This window comes from Electrona antarctica, assembly GCF_951216825.1.
Source record: "Electrona antarctica genome assembly, chromosome: 8".
Lineage (NCBI taxonomy): Eukaryota > Metazoa > Chordata > Actinopteri > Myctophiformes > Myctophidae > Electrona > Electrona antarctica.
Window position 1 is genome coordinate 53,832,156 of NC_136789.1, and position 14,057 is coordinate 53,846,212.

Consider the following 14,057-nt stretch of genomic DNA (forward strand, 5'->3'; position numbering starts at 1 on the left):
GACACACGCACGCGCGCACGCGCACTCTCACACAAAATGTTCAACTCTAGATTTACTCTAATTTTGGATGGCCATGATGGCGTTGAAATGCCTGATTTATACTCGCCCGTGTGCCGAAATTAGCCCATCTACTACAAGCTCATAACGTGTCGCGCTGTGACGCGTCGTGAGCTCGTAGATCGGCTATACACCTGTCCTGCACACAACCAAGCATAAAATGACTTGTCTTTTACTGGATCTCTTCTCCACCTATCCATCCCTGCCTATAACATTTTAGTCTAGTTTGTGTTTGTTGACAGAATTGTTGGCATAATTAGTCATAGTTTTAGTCATCAATAGCTTCGTTTTTATTTAAGGTCAACGCAATTAACAATGACGCACGCAAACATGCACGCACACGCACGCCGCACACCAGGGCCGTGCAGAGAGCACTGAGGGGCAGCAGGGGCTCAAACCCCAGAAAAGGGCACATGTGTGGGCGTGTGTAGCACGCACCGATTTTTGTGGGGTCCATGACTTTTCATGTCATTGGACAGTAAAATAAGCAGTACGTTCTCATTAGTCTGAAACTAAAACTGACTGATGGCAGCCAGAACATTAGAAGTATAATTAATTATGATAGTGGAATTATCAATACTTGCCAATGGCACTTATTGGCCCCCCACATACTGTACACCCTTATTGGCCCTCCACATAAGCCCTTATTGGCCCTCCACATACGCCCTTATTGGCCCTCCACATACGCCCTTATTGGCCCTCCACATACGCCCTTATTGGCCCCCCACATAAGCCCTTATTGGCCCTCCACATAAGCCCTTATTGGCCCTCCACATAAGCCCTTATTGGCCCTCCACATAAGCCCTTATTGGCCCCCCACATAAGCCCTTATTGGCCCTCCACATAAGACCTTATTGGCCCTCCACATACGCCCTTATTGGCCCCCCACATAAGCCCTTATTGGCCCTCCACATAAGCCCTTATTGGCCCTCCACATAAGCCCTTATTGGCCCCCCACATAAGCCCTTATTTGCACCCCACATAAGCCCTTATTGGCCCCCCACATAAGCCCTTATTGGCCCTCCACATAAGCCCTTATTGGCCCTCCACATAAGCCCTTATTGGCCCTCCACATAAGCCATTATTGGCCTCCCACATAAGCCATTATTGGCCCTCCACATAAGCCCTTATTGGCCCCCCACATAAGCCATTATTGGCCCTCCACATAAGCCATTATTGCCCCCCCACATAAGCCCTTATTTGCACCCCACACATGCCCTTATTGGCCCCCCACACAAGCCCTTATTACCCCCCCACAGAAGCCCTTATTGGGCCCCACATAAGCCTAATGTGGACAAAAAAAACGTTTTTAGTTTTTTTAGGGAAAGGGCACTTTGAGGCAAAAGGGCAGGGGCTCAAGCACCCCTATTCACCTCCCCCCCTCTGCACGTGCCTGCCGCGCACACACATGCATGCACGTGCGCGCACACGCACACACACCCGTTCACAGCACACTACTCACACCTGTACACGCCCCACACCGCCCGCCATGCAGAGTGTCATCTTCATATTATCACAACGACTCACTGACCTTTGGCCTCTTCCACTCCACCACGCCAGGCGGTGGTTTCCTGTAGAACAGCGATGCGTTGGTGGCAGGGAACTCTGGGTCCTGGAACAGAGTCTTGTCTTTGACACAGTCTCTCTTCAGCTCGGTGTAGCGCTGGTTCTTGTATGGCGTGGCGTAGGAGAACATGCTGTTTGATGTCCAGGAACCTCGCTCACTGCTGCTGCTGCTGAACCTGAACCTCGCTCACTGCTGCTGCTGCTGAACCTGAACCTCGCTCACTGCTGCTGTTTGATGTCCAGGAACCTCGCTCACTGCTGCTGTTTGATGTCCAGGAACCTCGCTCACTGCTGCTGCTGCTGGAGCAAGAGAACCTCGCTCACTGCTGCTGCTGCTGGAGCAAGAGTCGTCAACAACTTTATTATATGGTTAATGAAAAATGAATGAACATTATCGAAAGCTATACCTTTTTCATTAACTGAACTAAATAAAAAACGAAATGCAAAATCAAAAATGATAACTATAACTGAAACTGTATTGTGTGTTTACGGAACTAACTAAAACAAACTGAAAGTATAGACAGCATGCCCTTAGTTTGTGTTTTTCTTGTTACCAACAGTAACTGAATTATGATTTTAATTGTATCTTTTGAGTTTGTATTGCACAATATGCCTACTTACTCTGAGCTTTTTGAATCCTGCATCTGACAAAAAAAACTCCAAATATGAAAAAAACTTAAACTAACTAATAAAAACTAAACTAAAACTAAGCATTGTCACAAAAAATAAAAACTAATAGAAACTACCTAACGCGCTCTTAAAACTAACTTCGGAATCCGGGGAAAAAAAGTGACAAACAAACTAAAACTATGAGAAATCCCAAACTATTATAACCTTGTGAACCATCAGTGATTTTATAGCTTTTTGGTTCCCAAGCAATTTAGCTGGAGACCCAAAAGAGAGATTAGATGTTTGCTCAGAAGCCGAAATAGTGACAACAGCCCCTGAGGGGACCCCGACATCATGTGGGGACCACATTATATTAAAGTGGCAATTTAAGGACTTTTAAGACATTTTATACCTCAAAAAGAAAAGAAAAAGAACATTATTGCATCAAAAGTAACTGGACAAACATTGGCTAAATTGTCAAATAATATAAAAAAAGAGGCAAACATTTTGAAAATAGCCGATCTACAAGCTCACAACGTCTCGCAAAAGCGAGGCGTTGTGAGCTTGTATATCGGCTATTTTCACAATAATTATCTGTGGAACCAAAAATATAATGCCTCAACTTTTCCAAGTGCTTGTCATGTTGGAGGGTGCCCAGTTCAAATATGAATATTGTCGGGGGTTGTGGCCTGTAAAGGTTGAGAACCAGTGATTTATAATAACATGCTAGACAGGGCCTCGGTCGGTCACTCAGGACCACTGTGACTAATATGAATATATGGACATGAAGAACAAAGCCAGCAGAAACACATCATAGACATTTCTGCATAGCTCTCTCTCTCTCTCTCTCTCTCTCTCCGGGGAGACATTCCCTCTGACCTATGGCCCAAAAATGAAAAACCCCATGGCATGGTCTAGGTCAGGGGGGTGGGCAACTTTGAAGATGGAGAGGGCCACTATAGTTCCAACACTCACTCCAGAGGGCCACTATAGTTCCAACACTCACTCCAGAGGGCCACTATAGTTCCACACTCACTCCAGAGGGCCACTATAGTTCCACACTCACTCCAGAGGGCCACTATAGTTCCACACTCACTCCAGAGGGCCACTATAGTTCCAACACTCACTCCAGAGGGCCACTATATTTCCACACTCACTCCAGAGGGCCACTATATTTCCACACTCACTCCAGAGGGCCACTATAGTTCCAACACTCACTCCAGAGGGCCACTATAGTTCCACACTCACTCCAGAGGGCCACTATAGTTCCACACTCACTCCAGAGGGCCACTATAGTTCCACACTCACTCCAGAGGGCCACTATAGTTCCAACACTCACTCCAGAGGGCCACTATAGTTCCAACACTCACTCCAGAGGGCCACTATAGTTCCAACACTCACTCCAGAGGGCCACTATAGTTCCAACACTCACTCCAGAGGGCCACTATAGTTCCACACTCACTCCAGAGGGCCACTATAGTTCCAACACTCACTCCAGAGGGCCACTATAGTTCCACACTCACTCCAGAGGGCCACTATAGTTCCACACTCACTCCAGAGGGCCACTATAGTTCCAACACTCACTCCAGAGGGCCACTATAGTTCCACACTCACTCCAGAGGGCCACTATAGTTCCAACACTCACTCCAGAGGGCCACTATATGGAGCCAACACTCACTCCAGAGGGCCACTGTATGGAGCCAACACTCACTCCAGAGGGCCACTATAGTTCCAACACTCACTCCAGAGGGCCACTATATGGAGCCAACACTCACTCCAGAGGGCCACTGTATGGAGCCAACACTCACTCCAGAGGGCCACTATAGTTCCAACACTCACTCCAGAGGGCCACTATAGTTTCACACTCACTCCAGAGGGCCACTATAGTTCCAACACTCACTCCAGAGAGCCACTATAGTTCCACACTCACTCCAGAGGGCCACTAAAGTTCCACACTCACTCCAGAGGGGCCACATTGCATATTACTGTCGTAGCAAAAAATAGCAGATCTACAAGCTCAAAACGCGTCGTAGTTTTGAGCTTGTAGATCTGCTATTTTTTTGCTATATTTGAATTAAAATCCAAATTTTCTTTTAAATATATGTTTATATTGGAATCCTGAAAAGTAACGTTTTTATTTAATTTCAAATGCATTCAGTTATACTTATGTTAACTTTATGAACTTAAATGCGAATTCATTGGACATAAAAAAGACAACATTTTAATACCAGTCATTAAAGGACAACTTTCGTTTTTTTCAACCAAGGTTCATGTTTTAGGTTGTTATTAGAGAAAGTAAAAAATGAGTGTTTCTTCATTTGCTGCTTTCTTTCGTTTTAGGGATTTTAGCGGTTTTTGACAGGGGGGCAGGGGCATTCGAGCATGGGGCTAAATATGTATTTTTTTTAAGGCTGTCAAAGTTAACGCGTTAATCGTGCGTTAACTCAACGTCCTTTTAACGGCGTTAATTTAATTAACGCGCGATTAACGCACGGTGAAGTTTGACAGAACGGTTGAGAGACGCATGCATCTGAATGCAGGCAGGCAGATTCCAATAGCCCCGCCTCTCTCTCATCCCCCCCCCCCCCCCCCCACTCTCTCTCTACCATTCCCACACTCAGTCCGGACTCCGGACCGTCAGTACTATAGGGCTGCGCACAGTTGAGCTGTGAGCAGAGGCTGAATGCCTCCGTTCGGCTCGTTATTAATTAATTTGCTTCACAATGTGTTAGATCAGAAGCTCTTTGAAGTGGGCATTGGGCAAAAGCAAAACTCTGGCAGTTTTGGTTGACAAACATAGTTAGTTAGTTGTGGAAGCTTGATGCTAATCATGCTACACAGACCATGCTAATGAGTGCTAAAGCTAATGTTGACTTGCAGGAGAGAGGGGCAGGGGCTCTCGTGTGTGTGTGTGTGTGTGTGTGTGTGTGTGTGTGTGTGTGTGTGTGTGTGTTGAGTTTATGATTTTGTTTCCCCCTTCCATGGCATTTGCAATAAAGCAAGCATTCTCCCATGTTGAGTATTTAAAACTTGAAAAGACCACCAGTGGTCCCTGAGGGGATTCCAGGTGGCCCACAGCTAAATGATGGAGGGTTGGTAACCAAATGAACCCTTATAGATCTTTAACTCTCAAGAGTTGAATAATTGTTAAACAAATGCATTACTTAAAGTTAATTTACAAGAAGTCTACACAATTAGAGAACTTAGAAAAAATGTTATTTTGATCAACATACAGCCTGTTATCTCTCTCATCAATACAGTTCTTTAGTTTGGGTCTGGAAGGCTAAATGTCATCAAATGGTGGTCCGTGGCTCAAATGCAGAATAAATAATGGACCTTGATATGAAAAATCTTAAAAACCACTGATTTAAGGTATATTTAGAACGGATAAAAAATATGCGATTAATTTGCGATTAATCGGCGATTAACTATGGGCAATCATGCGATTAATCGCGATTAAATATTTTAATCGACTGACAGGCCTAATTTTTTTACAAAATTTTAGAGCGATTTATTTTTTTATTATTTACTCTAGTCCTACTAAACCCCAAGAAATTACATCTGGCCACAAAAGATCACGAGATCTACTGAATGTGTCAAACTGCATATTGATCTCCCTATAACACACAGTGTGGCTTCCCCCCAGTAGGCTACCTTCACATTCAGTAGATCCTGTGATCTTCTGTGGCCAGATGTAATTTCCTGGGGTATATTAGGACTATAGTAAATAATAAAAAAATAAATCGCCATAATAAGAAATACATATTTAGCCCCATGCTCGAATGCCCCCGCCCCCCTGTCAAAAGCCGCTAAAATCCCTAAAACGAAAGAAAGCAGCAAATGAAGAAAAATTATCTTATACTTTCTCTAATAACAACCTAAAACATGAACCTTGGTTGAAAAAAACTAAAGTTGTCCTTTAAGCTACTAATATATAGACTGAAATAATTAAAATGGGGTATGTTTGAAATTGTAACAGCTGAAAGCAATAATGTATCAGTATGGTGATATTAACCTGCAGGCCGAATTAAGTGATGGTGGGGGCATAGGCGGATCTAGAAATGATGGGCCCCTGGGCCACCGTCATGCAAAAGGCCCCCCCCACCATGTGGAGCATACTGTCTGCATATGTGTATGCATAACAATTATGACATATAGGCCTGCGATATTCAGAATTTACAGCAAGGGATTGCTTAAAAATAATAAACAGCCAAAAACTAGGCCAAATAAATGCAAACTGAGGGTTTAAACACTTGCAGTAAAGTACCGTATCATGATGGTTTAGGACTTTTGGGGTTATTTTATTGACACAAATGAATACGCCCATTGTTAATAACAGCGACAAGGATCGTGTGCGTTATTCACTGTTAACCCTTTTTTTGGGGGGGGGGGGCTCCTGAGCTTGAGCCTCTTCGCGGTCACACAGATGCTCAAGCTCAGGGGCCCCCCTAGCTCAGGGGCCCCCCCTAGCTCAGGGGCCCCTGGGCCCGTTTGGTTTGACTGCTGCTACGGATCCTCATCATTATTAAACAAGACTCCTAAAGACTATTATTACTGAGAATGTAGATTGTATATTCCTTTCTATCTGAATCTGCACCCAGTATATATTCCTGAATTTTATATTCCAGACTGTCCTAAATTGAATCGAGCGAGCCTTTCCCTTGAAGCGGTTTATACTGATGAAACATTAAATGTTTCACATATACTCATCTGTAAATCCTTTTGTTTTCCTGGCACTTTATTTTAAAGTGAAACATTCAGGGTAGAAGAGAGAGTATAAACAGTTCAAACCCTCAGCTCAGCTTGAGACAATCACTAGCCTCAATAATTCATACCCGTCGAAGCCGAAATGAAATACATAAAAACATGGCCACAAACCAGCAAATGTTCACATTTACAATGTGCAGCATCAATAATAGCCTAAATGCCAGAATGTAGCCCATTGTTCAAGTTAATAACGTACCAAATTAATTCAAACGTTAACAGCCTTGTCTTGTAAAAGACCACAAACCACAGTAGCCTATTATCTTGAAAAAGAAAAAAGAAACCTCTTCAAGTAGCTGCAGTGTTGAAGAGGTTGTACTGTATGGGTGTTGTAAAAGCTTGTCAACAATAAGCACGGCTCTCCTATTCGTCAGCCTATGTCTCTGTGAATGTGACAGTTTCTAAATTTGGGATATGTTAAATCTTGACCCAAGCTGTCTAAAGTATCCCTGTGATTTCTTTCTTCCCTCAGATGAAAAGTATTTACGAGACAACTGGCGATGAAGACGTTGAGATTCTCTGGAGGGAGATGATCATATTCTAACCCTTTGACAGTCGCCCCATAACTGTCAATAACCTGCCCCTACGGAGCCATATCTGAGAGCAGAGAATAATTCCAATTATAATCTTATATGTTATTATAAAATTGCCAGCAATAACAGACGTGGAACTAAAAGGCCAAAGGAATGTGATTATCTGCTTGTCCAGGGGGGGCAACAAACTCAAAATCGACAGGAAGGAATTTGATAATGAATCGTTTCGAAAAAAAAAGAAAAAAAAGACACATACACAAGCCATTTTTTACCCCAACCTCTGAATCCCATTACTGTTGGAGATTCATAAAGCAGAGCATTTCCATTTCATTGGTGGATAAAGAACCTCAAATAAACTAACGTAAGTTGTATAGTATAGTATAGTATACATTACATATACATATTGTATATAAAACATATAAAAGCTCTAAAGAGACAATATAGCAGAACAAATACCTTCCACACCTCTCTCTCTCTCGGCAGTGTGTGTGTGGGTGTGTGTGTGATATCCACTCCTTCCTGCTCTAGAGAGAAGGTGATACCGTCTGAGTCTACCTGGGGTTTGTCGCCCCTCCCACACGACCCACTTCTGTCCCAGCATGCTCACAGCCACGCCCAGCACAACACACACACGCACGCACGCACGCACACACACACACTACAGTGCATACCTCCGTCTGTTACTGTACTTAAACTGTAGCCCTGCGTATTGTTTTATAGTAGTGCACCATACACTGCAGCCCTGAATACTGTACCTACTGTATAGGCTCTCTGTATGCATGTCCTTATTATGCAGGTCTCTGTTATTGTATGTACTGTACATATACTGTATGTAACTATGTATATCTCTATACCAGTGTTGTTTTTATATATATTTTTTTTGGCTTTTGCCTTTATTTTATATTTTGTATGGAGGGACAGACAGTAAGTAGGCTGACAGGAAATGGGGAGAGAGATGGGGGGGAAGACATGTAGTAAGGGCCGTCGGGATCGGGAGTCGAACCCGCGGCACACTGCCAGACTGGGTTACCAGCCAAGGTGCCTGGACCACTGAGCCATGGCCCAGGCCATACCTTTGTTGTTTTTGACAGCTAATTTTAGTTTTAGTCATATAGTCTTTTGAATAGTTTTCATTTAGTTTTAGTCACATTTTAGTCACCTGGAATGTTTTAGTGTTAGTCTAGTTTCAGTTGACTAAATATCATAAGATTTTAGTCGACTAAGTACAGTTGATTTAGTCATTTATTTTGGCGGGGCTTGATGCCGTCGTGATGACTTTACACTTGCTGAAAATAGTGTAAAATGACTTATACTGGATCTCTTGTACACTAGTCCCTTCCTAACATTTTAGTCTAGTTTCTATTTGTTTTCGTCAGTGAAAAAAGGTAGTCGACGAACACTTTTTGTCTTAGTTTTAGTCGCCGAAATCAACACTGCAGTGCTCTATAGCTCTAGTCTGCATGCATGTCAGCTTCATAGTGTACACATACCACACTGCCTGTCAGCTTCATAGTGTACACATACCACACTGCAGTGCTCTATAGCTCTAGTCTGCATGCATGTCAGCTTCATAGTGTACACATACCACACTGCATGTCAGCTTCATAGTGTACACATACCACACTGCATGTCAGCTTCATCGTGTACACATACCACACTGCCATACCTGTCAACTTCATCGTGTACACATACCACACTGCTTCATAGTGTACACATACCACACTGCCATACCTGTCTATGCATGTCTGATTTATAGTATATACTAGTATACCATATCTCTCTCGCCCTGAATATGGCATGCATGTCTGTTTTATCCTCTCTCTAATCCTGCATACCTCTGCATGCATGTTTGTGTTATAGTGTATATAGACAGCTCACATGTAATGCCCATATTACATGATACTTATCCCTACATTTATATTTTTTATTATAGTTCACACATTGTTTTGCTAGCCCGGTCAGTCCAAGTGCATGCAGGTGGACAGGCCTATTGTTGTGGATTTCCGGAAATCCACAATCCACACAATCCACAATCCACAACAGTCTGCCGCCTGCCTGCCTGCCTGCCTGCCTGCCTGTCTGTCTGTCTGTCTGTCTGTCTGTCTGTCTGTCTGTCTGTCTGTCTGTCTGTCTGTCTGTCTGTCTGACTGACTGTCTGTCCTGTGTCATAAGTAGCTTATTGGGGTCTAGTTACACACAGGAATGTGACACTGACCAAGATTACATACTGTAGATGTAATCATAAACGTCATGTATACTGTATGTCAGGGGGGGGGGGGATATCTACTGTACCTGTGAGGGTTTCTTGCTCCTCTCCTCTGTATGTAAATAAAACTTATGACATACTAATACACCAGAATAAGGCAAATTCATTGTAAAGCGCCGTGATGCTCTGTATCGTGATTGTTGGATTATAATCTGTTCATATAATAATCAAACTGTCCATATATATTTATTTTCTCCCATTGTGATACAGTACCCATGCAGTCTTTATAAAGGCAACACTCACCTGCTGCAAGCCTTTTGGGTCCCTGGCGTCACTCACAGCACACTTCACTGTGTTGTTGTTGTTGTTAAAGTCCTCTGGAATGTCGACGCTCCACCACTTCCATCAACTTGTACTTGTACTTTATATCCTCACCTCTGTGACTGTGTGTGTGTGTGTGCGTGTGTGTGTGTGCGTGTGTGTGTGTGTGTGTGTTGGACGACGTGCTGCTATTGCCGTGTTCTGGTAAGTGAACTAAAAGGCAGAAAGTGTCTCCTGGTAGTAGTAGTAGTAGTAGTAGTAGCAGTGCCTGTAGGCACAACACGACTCATCGCCACACAGAACCGGTCTGACAGGCTGCAGAAGAGGCTCATTTTGTTACGCAGAGAGAGAGAGAGAGAGAGAGAGAGAGAGAGAGGCTTGGCTTGGCCGACTGCATGGAGAGAGGGAAGGTTGACCCGACTGAAACTGAGCTCCTGTTCTCCCACTATACCAGACAGACAAGTGAGAGCCTGTTCTTTGAGTCGTCTGCAGGGCTAGATTATATATCTTCTGAGGGCTCCTGCTGAGTACTTGAAGCTCCAATTAAGGGCCCCCGCTGCACATGATGCACGCGTGGACCCCTGCTGCGTGTGACATTTTGGCGGTTTTGTGTTTTTTTTAGGTTTTATATGCGGTTATCTTTGGCCTATTCTCGGCCACCCTGCGTCTTGAACAACAGCCAATCTATAGCATTGTTGCTGCTTTACACACAATTCACCCTTTGTCAGCCTTCTGATTGGTCCCAGACTGACTAACCAGCAGGCTCTTTCTGACTTGTTCCGCCCTGGTTCCGCCTTGTTTATGTTGATTTTGCTATAACAACAAACTAAAAACAAACATGATTTGCCCAGTCACCATGCTGCGCCTGTGATGTTCCTGTTTACGGCCACCAAGTTTAAAATAAGAATTGAACACACAGAATATCAATACGAAGCAACTGGCAAATGGTAGTGGATGGAGAGAAAGGATTTGTCCAACCACGAAACAGCAACCAATGGGTGCAAACAGGGGCACTACCATGGGTGGGACTTGACAAAGGGCGAATTGCACTTTCCAGCTGCATTCTCACCAACAATAAAACACTCATTTTTGTTTTGTATATTTTTGTTTTTTGGTAGGGCCCCCTGATGCCCACGGGCCCCTGGGCACATGCCCATAGATCCGGCCCTGGTTATCTGCTGTTTCAACAGCACACGACAAAGGCCCCATTTACACTGGCAGCCAAATCCAGCCTGAATCAGATCTGAGCCACATCCAGATTGGAATCTGATTTGTCTAAATGAGTCATGTGACCATTTAAACGAATCGGATTTCAATCTTGATGTGGCACAGATCTGATTCAGGCTAGATTTGTCTGCCAGTGTAAATGGGGCCTAAGAGTCTAAAAAGCCCCAAGCGCTAGCAGCCCCTATAGAGTCTGTGGTGGTCCTTAGACCCAACTTGGTCAATTGATCCAAGGGAGGCATCAGCGAAATAGCCCCTCAAGATCATGATGGGGCTTATGCTGGAATCTGCCTTAGATTATGAGATATCTTGTGTAAAAATGATTATGCTTTTGTCCTGAGGGTGGAGCTAGAACAAAGGTCATAGGGTCACTCAAATATAGTGTTCATGTTAGATATGTTTGGGCTTTCCTGCCTTTATTGGACAGTGCACTTGCCCTAGCCTAGCCCCTTAGATAGCACATTATGTAGACTTAGATAGTATTTTAAACAGACCTATAGCTTGTTACGTAGACAGCTCTAGAATTGCACTTTATGTAGTCATAGCACTTTATAGTACACATGTATAATATATTATATAGTATAGTATGTATAGTTAACATAGATACTCCACTGTTACGTTCTTAGTTTATGATTCATGATAACTACTTTTTATATATGTGATGTATGCCATGCTTTTGTTATTGCTTAATGTAAGTCGCTCTGGATTAAGAGCGTCTGCTAAATGCCTAAATTGTAAATTGTAAATTGTAGTGCGGTGAAGAGTGATATAGGAAACAGGAGTGACTTGTGCACCCAAGGCCATCGGGCTTGGGAATCGAACACGCAACCCACTGTCACGCTGCATTACAGCCTATATATCTGTGGTATGCGCCTTAATCGCTAGGCCATCGGGAGCCCCGTGTTCATCTTCCCATTCGATTTTTAAGACATCTTCTGTGGAAGTGCATGGTTTGGCCTAAGGGTGGCGCTATACGGGTACGCCACGGGGATCATCGGAATAAGTAAAGGGGTCGTTCTCTGGGGATCATGAGGCCAGCATACAGTTGGAGGCCATCGATATTGTCCTTTTCTTTTTGCTGAGGTTTGCGTGATCTGCGCAAAAGGACAGTTAACCCATTTTGTGGCGGGAACCCCTTTTGGTGTTTTAAACATTATGTTATAATTTAGCTATTGAAAAATAGCAGACCTACAAGCTCGTAGCGCGCCACTCGGTGGCGCGCTACAAGCTATTTTTGAAAAATCGTGAAAATATTTAGTTCAGAAAACTGGAGGATTTAGAAGGATTTTTTTTAAATGTTGAGGTCAGGCCTAAATGGGTCAAATGATAAGGGACAATATCGGTGGCACCCAACTGTACCTTTCAGGATGTCGTCTCTGTCGGGGTGGAAACCTCATATGTCCAAAACTGTTACTTGTCACGCTTCGCGCCACGCTTTGAGCTTGTATAGATCTGCTACTTTTGATGTGTTTTGCGTGACGCTGAAGTATGATCAATGAGGTTATATCTTCCCTTCTTCTCTGGAGTCCTGCCTCAAAGCAGACCAGAGGTAGAAAACTGTCGTTCCCTGACGTCATCGCTATAGGGACACATGCATCAGTAAGCAGGAACTGGGGATGGCAATGAAGGACCGGAGAGTCTGGCGTGGCATTGTGAAATCCATCTCGACCGCGGTCGAAAAATGATGATGAGGACGCTAATTTACGGAAAACAAGAACGACTCAGTCCTAACTGCCAGGTGCAGAAAGCTCTCGTTTTACTGTTGATCTACAGCAGGTGTGTCCAAACTCTTTTCAAAGGGGGCCATATTAGAACATATTAAAACACCCAAGGGCCAACTACAATAATGTACCTTCGGATTTAAACAATTCTATTTCAATATCATCATATCAATATCAATGGTCTTTTGTCAGGTGTGTGTGTGCATCTCAGCCTTTTTTCCAGCCTTATGTCACATTACCAAATATAACCAACCAATACAAGGAATTAACAAGGAACACTGACAAATTATACTCTGGGAAATGCCCAGGTTAAAAAACGTGAATGTAAAAATGTCCCATACTGTTGGGGCGGGCCGTCCATAATACAATTCAGGTATGAAGCTGCACTTTAGACACAGCTGATCTACAGTATAATCAGTGTGTGTGATGCAGCCTCTGCCTCAGCTCACGGATTCACGTTGCAACGTTCAGACAATGGGTTTTATGCCGTTCTTCAGACTATGGGTTTTATGGGTAAGTCTCCCATTGGCTTAGAGAGGCAGCCTAGAGACGAGGCAGCCAATCATGGAAAAGTGTCCACTACGGTCGCTACCAGAGGTCGTGGTTAATTAGTCCAGGCGCTTTTCAAGCACTTGGCAAAAACTCAACAATTTCAAATATGGAGCTAAGAGGTTTCTGCCCGACAGAAAGGATTTGTTGCGTGTGTTCACTGTGCTGAATGATATAGGTTGATATAGGTCACTGTGCTGAAGGATATAGGTTGTTTGGGGTGACCCAGCGTGTGTGTTCACTGTGCTGAAGGATATAGGTTGTTTGGGGTGACCCAGCAGTGTGTGTTCACTGTGCTGAAGGATATAGGTTGTTTGGGGTGACCCAGCAGTGTGTGGTCACTGTGCTGAAGGATATAGGTTGTTTGGGGTGACCCAGCGTGTGTGTTCACTGTGCTGAAGGATATAGGTTGTTTGGGGTGACCCAGCAGTGTGTGTTCACTGTGCTGAAGGATATAGGTTGTTTGGGGTGACCCAGCGTGTGTGTTCACTGTGCTGAAGGATATAG

General features: G+C 43.9%; 1 protein-coding gene across 2 annotated transcripts in view; it reads right to left on the minus strand.

The window, feature by feature from the left end:
- LOC306927430 (calpain-5-like) overlaps window positions 1–10,139 on the minus strand; it is a 50,527-nt gene extending 40,388 nt beyond the window's left edge. Inside the window, exons 1-2 of one of the 2 annotated variants that reach the window (XM_079507169.1) lie at window positions 10,039–10,139; window positions 1,589–1,790 (exon numbers count right to left, since the gene is read on the minus strand). In XM_079507169.1, the coding sequence (XP_079363295.1) occupies window positions 1,589–1,753 (165 nt within the window). In that variant the 5' untranslated portion in view covers window positions 1,754–1,790; window positions 10,039–10,139. Of the gene's footprint in view, window positions 1–1,588; window positions 1,794–10,038 lie in introns of both variants that reach the window. The other variant, XM_079507168.1, reaches the window with a different exon arrangement.
- Between the last annotated feature and the right edge of the window lie 3,918 nt (window positions 10,140–14,057).